Source organism: Patiria miniata, unplaced genomic scaffold (genome assembly GCF_015706575.1).
Source record: "Patiria miniata isolate m_02_andy unplaced genomic scaffold, ASM1570657v1 HiC_scaffold_7, whole genome shotgun sequence".
Taxonomy (NCBI): Eukaryota; Metazoa; Echinodermata; class Asteroidea; order Valvatida; family Asterinidae; genus Patiria; species Patiria miniata.
In genome coordinates this window covers 3,015,786-3,026,046 of record NW_024037074.1, presented here as the reverse complement: position 1 = coordinate 3,026,046, position 10,261 = coordinate 3,015,786, and the positions used below count along the sequence as shown (strand labels likewise).

The 10,261-nt window shown below is 41.9% G+C and overlaps 1 protein-coding gene across 2 annotated transcripts; it reads right to left on the bottom strand.

Annotated features, from left to right (window-relative positions):
- Positions 1–6,552: 6,552 nt before the first annotated feature.
- On the bottom strand, positions 6,553–9,744 carry LOC119718784. 2 transcript variants are annotated; one of them, XM_038188204.1, is made up of 2 exons: positions 9,458–9,744; positions 6,553–7,622 (listed from the first exon to the last, which is right to left on the bottom strand). In XM_038188204.1, exon 2 carries the CDS (start codon positions 7,580–7,582, stop codon positions 6,599–6,601), a length of 984 nt encoding a protein of 327 aa, XP_038044132.1. In that variant the 5' UTR covers positions 7,583–7,622; positions 9,458–9,744; the 3' UTR covers positions 6,553–6,598. The 2 variants fall into 2 exon arrangements, with proteins under 2 accessions (XP_038044132.1, XP_038044133.1); XM_038188205.1 differs by having other exon boundaries at positions 6,553–7,618.
- Positions 9,745–10,261: the final 517 nt, after the last annotated feature.

Genomic DNA, 10,261 nt, shown 5'->3' with positions numbered 1-10,261 from the left:
CTCCGAAGGTAAATGAGCCTAACGGATACGCCTACTCGGGAAGAAAATTAAGAATAAACGACCACAATTGGCCGGCGGGAAGAAATGGGTTCAATTATAGCGATGCCCCGCTGGCCCGGCTCGCGTGCGCGCCTCGGGCAGATGGGCGGTGAGTTCTCCGGTGGTATTTCTGGTATCCCCGCTCCTTCCGCTATTTTCCGAGCTCTGTTTAGTTTCGGTGTCAGTGCTCTGTTTTGTTTTATTCTTTTGAATTCTTTTGTATCATTTTACAAACTTATATCATGGAAGCGAAACTGGATGCACAGTTTTATCTTGGTTTCAACCTATCTGCGACTTTTGGTGTGAGTTTTCAATTCTGTCGGTATTAAACAAAAAAACAATATCGAGGTAGAAATAATTTGGCGCCATTCAATTTTTTCCTTCTGGTTTTCCTTCTGGTTTGACAGAAAAACAGTCCTTCTAGATCTGCACTTACCAGCACAAGCATAGCCCTTTACTTCATCCTATCAGTGGCGTAACTATGATGAAGTTCTCCCTCCCCCTTTATGCGCCCATCTCAGAATTTAAGGAAGATAACAGATAAGCGTATGCGTATTACTGATGAGTTGTCCACCTCCAGAAAATGAGCCCCGCCCCAAAATCAATTCAGTTATCTACATGTACACTGAATAGCAGGACCGCCGATCCCGTACCACTTCCACCGGTGCACCTGTGCTTTAATTCCACACTACACGTATATAGTTTCTGCATCGTTAGTTGTATAGTTGAAAGTATTCACGGATTTTTCACTTAATCACGAAAAGTATTGACGAATTTCTAATTACCATTATTTTAGCCAAAGCCGACGTTCTAAAATAACCCCTGATTCACGAGGTAACCATTTTCGATCGTGTTCCCTGAATCTATTTTATACATTGTAAACCGTTGAATGTGACGGTGTGCCTGGCTATTTTAGGATTGGAGTGCGTTCCAATTAGCCTCACTTTCAACTAGTTTTAAATGTGGCTTAAAACATTAGGGTATGTTTAATCACAAATTTTAAATTATTCATCAGAGCAGACTGAATTTGTAATGAACGTTTATTTCATTGCTTTAACTACAGCAAATTCCAAAAATGAAGAGTTACCTCGCATTAAATTTAATATGGCCGACTCGTGAAAAAAGTCTACTAAACCATTCTTAATCACACATCTATAATTTATGTTTGCCTGAAGCGTCATACACCTCATACCTCAAATACAATCCGACACACGCACTAGCCGACGCCACAAGCCGGCACGTGACAACAGCACACAGCTTGGAACAGCGGCCTCGTTCAACGACTAACTTTCAAGGAAACAAATTAATTTGTGTCGGCAAACATCTTTTGGTTGTCTCGGCACTTCCAAGCTCAAAAAGAAACGAGTAATTATAAAGTGTACCGAAGTTTGCATAAGGATAAAACTTTGTAAGCCTGCGATTAGAGTGTTTGCCGGTTTCTTAAGAACTCAGCCTAAGGATTCAGCCGCAGATATCTAACACCATCTGAGAAAGGACACACCTAATGGGAACATTAAGATTGCTTAGTCGATAATGTTTTTATGGCACGCCATCGCGTTTACAACCGAGCTTGAACGATTTTGTTTTTAAACTCTTGTGGTAAAGTATTTTTCCCTTTAGTTCTCGATTTATAACTGCACGATTTGATGACAAGCAGAGACGGGGTTTAGGATGCGGTACCGATTTAAACATAATTTAGCCCAACTTTGTTCACCGAGTCAATATTCGCTAATGATGTAACATCAACTTAATTCTGTTTCGTATATCCGGAACAAGCTTCGGTGTGAAATCCTTTTTCTTTAGTATAGGCCTTTACCTATTGGCATTAACTTTCTTGCGAATTGCGACTGCAGACGGAATAGTTAAGTAATGCGCAAGACTTTTTAAAAATGAAATAGCTACTTTGCAGAAGGATTCTCTCACTATTCAAATCCCTAAAAATGGCGAAGTTTCCTTGCTCTATGTTTCAATGTTAAGATCATAATTTCTTGTGCACCAACTTATTCCAATTCAAGTGTTATGTCTCGTCAGGTCCTATCCTATATACGTACATCGAAAGAAGAAGAAAAAAGTCAGTAAAATAAAACCCTCAAAAATCACTTGGCATGCCTGCCACAAAGTTGTAGTACTTGTGGTACAAGCATGGAAGAATTAAAAAAAATGCATTCTTCCAGGTACAACTAGGCACCGCAACTTGTTTTTTGGGTTCAGTGGCTTTTGTATCCATCCTCCCGCTGCCCAGTGTTTGCCCAAACGGATTACAATCGCTTCACACCTCCTTGCGAATCGCGAATGGGCTAATTGCGAGTCATGTGTCGACCCCAAACAGCCCCCAAATCTGCCCATTCAAAGGCCCACCGCCGGGCCCGGAAGATGTCTGCAAATTTGCACAAACGACACTTTCAACAATGCCCGTCTCTCCCTTCTTCCCCCCTCCGTTTTCCACAAGTGTGTTTTCGCGTGAGCGGAATTAAAAGTGCCTTTTACCGCCTTTCAGAACTTTTCCCACCTTCCGAAAAAAAAGTCGGCAGGGAATTAATTGGGCTTCTTTGAATACTGAGGAACTCTTGTGGGTTCGTCTGCTTGCTCCCGGCGGTATGCTTACATAATTTTCTTTCGAGTTGGAACTGCCATAGGAATGAATATTGAAACTTTACCTTTGCTGATAATTTTTTTATATTAAACAAGAAAAAAAGCTCTGAAAATTGTTGTCCATTCACAGTGCCTACAATGTATAGGCTACAGGCCTTTGTCGAACAGCATTGTAAAGTATCATCGTTATAAATAGCTTAGTACTAAGAGATTTAGAGAACAGAATAGCCACAATTATCTTACAAAGGAATTTTGACCAAAAACGGCCATCGCAGTTCACTTTAATGGGTCTAACTGCGTAGCAGAAGAGTCATGAGATCAATCATAATACTCGTATTGATCTAGACTTGTTTCAAGTATGAAGTTTCAAGTATACGGACTTGACCACAGCGTACAATCCTGCAATGAAATTGGAATGGATATACAATCTTTACACCGAGGAAGCCGACGTTCTGCACTTTAAGTATTCCTTATTATACCGTCCTTGATGAACAATAATAAATAATTGATTCGTTGTAGGATCTTTAGACGTCGTAAACCTTGACCTTCTGATTTGTGCAAGAATTGCAGACCTGATAAGTGTCTTGAACAACGACTAGCATTCAATACAAACCACCACGCCAAATCAATGATTGACAGACGTGGTTGTTTCTGTGAGTTCGCATACTTTGCTCCGTGGTGTGAAATGTTTTTTGCCTCCTCATCAATTCCAAGGACGCATTCTGCCGCGCTCTTTTTACAACATCTTAAGTATAAAAGTCCACGTGTTTACACGAAACTAAAAACCCACTACCGAAGCTGGAGGTTTTTCACCGACCGGCGATGTATTGTTTTTGCCCCGCGCGGCGCGGCGGTGGCCGCGCTGCATCAGCGTTCTCCGCGGTGTTTTCGTTGGTATGGACCCAAGGTGAAATTCCTCACGAGGGCTTTCCCAGTGTTTACCAATATTTCTGACCGGTTCGCGTTTAGTCTGGAAGCATCTAAAAGGAGACATATTAGAGTTCAGATGAAAGTGTTTTTGTCATTCAACAAATTGCAGAAGAACAAACGGTGCAGGCCTATATCTCCAGGCTGTTGCTTGAGCTCAAAGTGGAAATATATGGCGTCCATAACATTGGTATGGGTGTGGCTGTTCAACCTCGATCCCAGTGTTTACTTTCAACCACGATACAATAGTAGACCCTGGCATTGTACCTTGCTTTTTGTATTTTGATTCGATCCCGCAATACAGTAGCCTTGACCAAGGCTATCAGCTTGTTCCCATACGAGCTTGTTCCCGCTACCGCACACCGCGCGCGCCGCGACACAATCACTAGTTGTACTATACCGTTAGCCTCAACGACCCTTGCGTGTGCTTTGTGTGCATGTACGTACGCCCCACACACACTTCCTCAAACAGCCGTACAGTATTAAGTCGAGGCGGAAGATAGCCTTGACGCAACCGTGGCGAATTCTTATGTGTTTCTTTATAGTTTCGACCGAAATCGGTCGAAAATTTCTGATGCGCATATATTACACGATATCCAATCAAAGCCCGTAAACTTTGACCCGCGACATACATATTCATGACCCGCAAATTACTGTATGCACGACGTACATGTACATGTATGTTCACTCAAACCATGGTATGTCCAGGTATTTCAATCCCATTTTAAACCATTTCTCCAGTTTTATTACAAACAAATGATATATGCCGCTATATGAGTGAACAATTGTTCAAAATGATACTATTTCCAATGTATTGCGAATTGGACAGTTCAAGACAGTCCGCCGACGTTTTGTCGGTGCAACAGCGTACATTATCACGCCGCTACCTGCCCGTGCTATTCTGTCAGCGAATGTAGGGAACAGGTCAACTCGGACCCAGGTCAAATCGTACCCATTTAATCGAATGCAGGTTAACTCGTATCTATAAGCACCCGTATGAATTAACTGCAAGAAACGAGCTATTGACTTTGGGATGGAAATATACGAAACTGTCAGGTACATGGTGAAAAAAAAACTCTCCCTGAATTCGTACCATGAGCAACATACATCTCATACGTACGACACATGTATTTTAACGTGTACGTATGAATTAATCGTATGTCGTACCATGGAGGAATATTCCTCCATGGTCGTACCTACGACATACGTACGACATGTAAGTCGTAGATGTAAATCGCACGAGATACAAGTCGTTCTCACAAGATATGTTGTGTACGACATAATCGACAAACAAGTCGAACATACGAGTTACAATTCATATTTTGTACACACGAGATATTAAGTAGTACTTATATACGACTTTGTCGTATGCGACATATATCGTACCCTGTCGACTCGACTTATGCACGACATATATGTCGTACCGGCACCTGTCGACATTATGTCATATGTTTGATATGTCATACCCTGTCGACATATATGTCGTACCCTGTCGATGATATTAGTCGTACCCTGTCGAAATATGTTGTACCCTGTCGATGATATTAGTGGTACATACGACATATAACTTATAAGTTGTTCATACAAGTTAAAATCAGTCTTACAGAATAAGTTTGCTGAAGGAGAGATATTTTTTCCCATATCCCCTTGACAGCTTAGAAGAAATACCGCCCCCCCCCCCCCAAAAAAAAGTCAGCGGTAGATATACTCAATAGTGTGAGCGCTTTTTTTTGCCGCTGAACGTGAAAGCGCAGCGTGTCTCACTGCATGGCGATGTCACGCCCCAACTATCGCATCGGTCCCAACTATAGTTGGGCCTGTCCCAACTGTAGTTCCACAGTTGGGCTGGCCCAACTATAGTTGGGCCTGTCCCAACTATAGTTGGGACAGTCCCAACTGTAAGTTCCATTGTTGGGCTGGCCCATCTATAGTTGGGCCACTCCGATCTTTTTATTTTGCGGTGTCCCAACTATCAGTGACTATAGTTTACATTGATGTACAACCATAAAACGTTCCCTACAGCTCTGATACACGTCTGACTTTACTGGGGACCACTGAAATTAGCTATTGATGGGGCGAATCTATAGTTGGGCCACCCCAATCTTTTTATTTTGCGGTCCCAACTATAGTGTACATTGTTGTACGATTATAAAACATTTCCTACAACTCTAATACATCTGACTTTACTGGGGACCAATGAAATGATCTATGGGTGGGGACCATCTGTAGTTGGGCCACCGCAATATTTTTATTTGACAGTCCCAACTATAGTTTACATTGTTGTACGATTATAAAACATTCCCTACAACTCTAATACATCTGACTTTACTGGGGACCAATGAAATGATCTATGGGTGGGGACCATCTGTAGTCGGGCCACCGCAATATTTTTATTTGGCAGTCCCAACTATAGTTTACATTGATGTACGACTATAAAACATTCTCTACAGCTCTGCTTATTACATGTCCGACTTGAGACCTTTGACATTAGCTATGGTAGGGGCCCATCTATAGTTGGCCGGCCATGGCAATCTTTGAATTTTGCAAAATGTTGCTGGATAATTTAAAAATTAAACGAATGAAATGAAGTTTAATTAGAATTCTACCGATTAAATCACCGACACTGAAGGACTTACATGAGATTACACTTTCCACCGGAGGATTAGTCACGGTTGAGAGATTTTGAATAGACTCTCTTCCCTATAAAGGGCCACCACGCCCTGCACGCCTCAATACATTTTTATGAAAATGCCCGGTGCATATAAAAGGGGTGGGGAATGCATGATAGCAGTACATATACCAATTGTGGAGGGTGTAAGTCCTTCAGTGTCGGTGATTTAATCGGTAGAATTCTAATTAAACTTCATTTCATTCGTTTAATTTTTAAATTCTACCTCATAATCACCTCCACTTCGGACTTACATGAGAAATTTAGAGCCCATGCATGCAACGGGCAAACAAACGACAAAAAAGAGTCGTACAATAAACAATTCATTTCTGATGTTTCTGTATATTTATTCAGAGAACAAACATTCGAAGCCTATTTTGCTTCACAACTCAAAACAGCGTCAGCAAACTTCTGACTTGCTGGTACAATAGTTTTATTATAAAACTTAGCAAAAGTACTACTCCTTGCCCATTGGGCAGTAGTCATTATGACATCCAGGGGAACTCCCCTTTGCAAAGCTGCACTACATGCAGCCGATCTAGTACTATGAGCCTTGAATCTACCTATGTCAATACCTGCATCTTGCAGTGTCATCTTGATCCAACGAGAAATTGTCTCGGACCCTACACGCTTGTGAGGGGAAGTATAACTCAAAAACAAACTCCTTTCGCGTCCTCGGAAAGTTCTAGTTTTAATCAGATACTCTCTAAGTGTTTTCATAACACATAGGTGTTCATCGTGCGGGTACTCTGACACCACCACACTTATTGGCTTACTGCCAACTCTACTGGTCTTTGTTAACTTAGTAACAACAAAAGTCACATTGCTTCGAGTGACATTGACCTGATCTAAATCAAGCAAAGATAATGTTTGACACCTTTGTCCTGAAATCAATGCAATCAACATAACAAGTTTCATTGTAAGCCTTTTTAAAGGCAACTTTTCTCCAGGACCTAATTCTTTTAGGTACTTGAAAACAATATTTACGTCCCAAGTAAAATTATATCTTGGCATAGCAGGTCTCAAATTAAACACACCTGTCATGAATCTTTTAACCAATGGATGTGACCCAATAGGACTCACATCTATCGGAGCTACGATTGCCGATATGGCACTACGTAGGGTATTCACTGAGCTATAACTGTTACCCTTATGAAATTCTTCAGTTAGGCAATCAAGAACAACTGTTACAGGTGCTCGAACGGGATTAATTTGTCCCCGAGCACAGAATAAAATCCACTTTTGGATCGCTGATCTGTAAGATTTCTTGGTTGCAGGTCGCCAAGAGGCGATGATAATGTCGGCAGCGTCTTGTGAAATTCCCTGACGTTGCAGGTTTTCCCAGACAAATGGCATGCCATCAGTTGTAGCCGCTCTTGCCACGGATGGAGTCTGCCTGAGGAAGGAAGCGAAAGTATATCAGCCCTTTTAGGCAAAATAACTGGCTTGTTTGTGAGTAGTTTCAACATTTTTGGAAACCACACTTGTGTTTGCCATCGTGGGGCAATGAGTATGGCGATTGATTCATCGAATTCAATTTTCGCCAAGACTTTCCCAATTAGACAGAATGGGGGAAATGCATACACTTTGTAGTAAGACCAGTCCAGTGTAAATGCATCATAACTGAATGCACCCGGATCAGGTTGCCATGATACATATGGCTGAATTTGATAATTCAATCTTGACGCGAACATGTCAATGTCAGGCACCATGAATTTCGCAATAATTTTGCGGAAAACGTCTGGGTGTAGTTTCCATTCTATATCTTCGTGGAAATTGCGTGAGGCAAAGTCTGCCATCACATTATCAACCCCAGGCAAATACGATACAGATAGCCATATCTTTCTGGCCATGCACCATAACCAAATTTCCCTCGCAAGTTCATTTAACTGAGGGGAATGTGTGCCACCAAAATACTGAATATACGAAACAACTGTTGTGTTGTCCGTTTTTAGGTGAACATGGATGTCCCTGTGTTTATTGAAAAGGGACTGCAAAGCAAAAAAGCATGCCTTGAGCTCAAGATAATTGATATGGAAATCAATCTCTGTGGCAGACCATTGTCCGCCTAATACCTGACCATTGCATTGAGCACCCCAACCACTTTTGGATGCATCACATTCAACAAAGAAATTTGGGTTATTTCTGTGAATGGGGCATTTGCATACTGTAAATTAGCATGCCACCAACTTAAATCTGTCTTGGCTCTGTCAGATAAAGACATTCTTGCATCAAAATTGTTGGCATTAAGAGATAAAGCCTCATTCTTATCCACTTCAATGGATCTTCTGAATAAAGCACCGTATGGCACGGCTATCTCGCAAGACACCAAAAGCCCTATCACTTGTGCAACGTCCCGTATTTTTGGGCGTGGCATCGTGATCAAATTATCAATGGCTGTATCGATTTTCCGTACTTTAAGGACAGGAATCGCAATGGTCATGTTGACAGAATTCAGAATAAACCCAAGAAACTGAATGGTCTGTGTGGGTTCTAGAATCGATTTCTGAGCATTGATAATAAACCCTAGCTCTTTAGTAAGGGTCAGACGAGCTTTAACATTAGTTCTACACTCGTGAATGGTTGAACCTAGCAACAATGAATCGTCAATGTAATCACATGACTCATGGCCTCTCTGTCTTAAGGAGGCAATCAGAGGTTTCATGATCTTTGTGAAAACTCTAGGGGCACATGCTAAGCCAAATGGCAAACAGGTGAATTCGAACAATTTGTTCTGCCATTGAAATCGCAAATACTTGCGATGTTCTTTTGCAATGGGCACGGCAAAATATGCATCTTTCAGGTCGATTGATGCCATAAAGCACTGAGGCCGTATAAGTTGCAGTGCAAACTGAATGGTCTCCATTTTGAAATGGTAATAGGCCACTGATTTGTTCAATTCTCGAAGATTGATAATCGGCCGAAAGGATCCGTCCTTCTTTGGACGAACAAAAATTGTAGAAATAAACTCCCCAGCCATGTGGGTAACTTGCCTAATTGCTCCTTTTTGAAGAAGCTTAATTATTTCTGCCGAAATAATGTCAGTCTCATTTTGAGAAACGGCATTTGTTTCTGCTGATACAACTGGACAGGTTGTTTGGCAAATTCTATAAAGTAATGCTGTACTGCCTCTAAGACCCATTTGTCCGAGGTTACAGTTCGCCATTTGGCTACATAGTAGGCTAATCTACCTGCAATTTTGGTACATGTATTTTCAATGCAATGACTCACCAGTTTTTTGCTTGGCAAATCTACTTTTTGGCTCCTGCTGATGGCTGCGGTTTGTGATTCCACCGAGATCCCTGGTGCTTGCTGTAACGCTGATAGTTTAAATAGCTACCGCGTCTTCTGCCGGCACTAGCCAAGTTCCCTCTGTGTAGGGAACCCTTGTTGTCGGTCCCCCGCGATCCAGTAGAGAATCCAACTTTCTGTCCAATTTTGTTCGTTTGTTGGATGTCTTTACATTGTTGCGGTAAATTGTCCCCAAACAGGAGCCCAGTTACTGGAACATGTGATGAACACAGCCAGAAAACTGTTTGTTTAAGTCAGGCTTTATTAACTCACGTCTTCTCATATTGAGCTCGTGGTTGGCATGCCCGATCACTGCTATCGCGTCAAGCAGTTTGGTGATTTCACCCTTAACATCTAGATTATCAGTACCTGCAGCTGACCCATTTAGCCGCCTCATGAGCGAATTTATTACGCCCACAATAGGCACCACTCCTTTCATGAGTGCTTGCTGCACTTTTTGCAGCTTTATGTCTTGTGACCGAGTTTTCGGCTTCAAAGAGCTCCAGACCTCTGGATTGACTCGTGTACATTCCAGATGTTTTACATTGGTTGGTCGTTGGAGGGCCTTAAGCTTTTCAGCAGCCTTATCTTCTGGTAGCTTGTTACGCACCATTTTATCAATGACCTTAGCCAATTTTTCATTGACTGCAGCAGCAGTCGGGGCATCCTCTGTGTATAGCTGTTCGAAATTGTTTTACAGCTGGTCGTCCTGGCCTGTAGTTTCTGAATCGAGAACTGATTCTT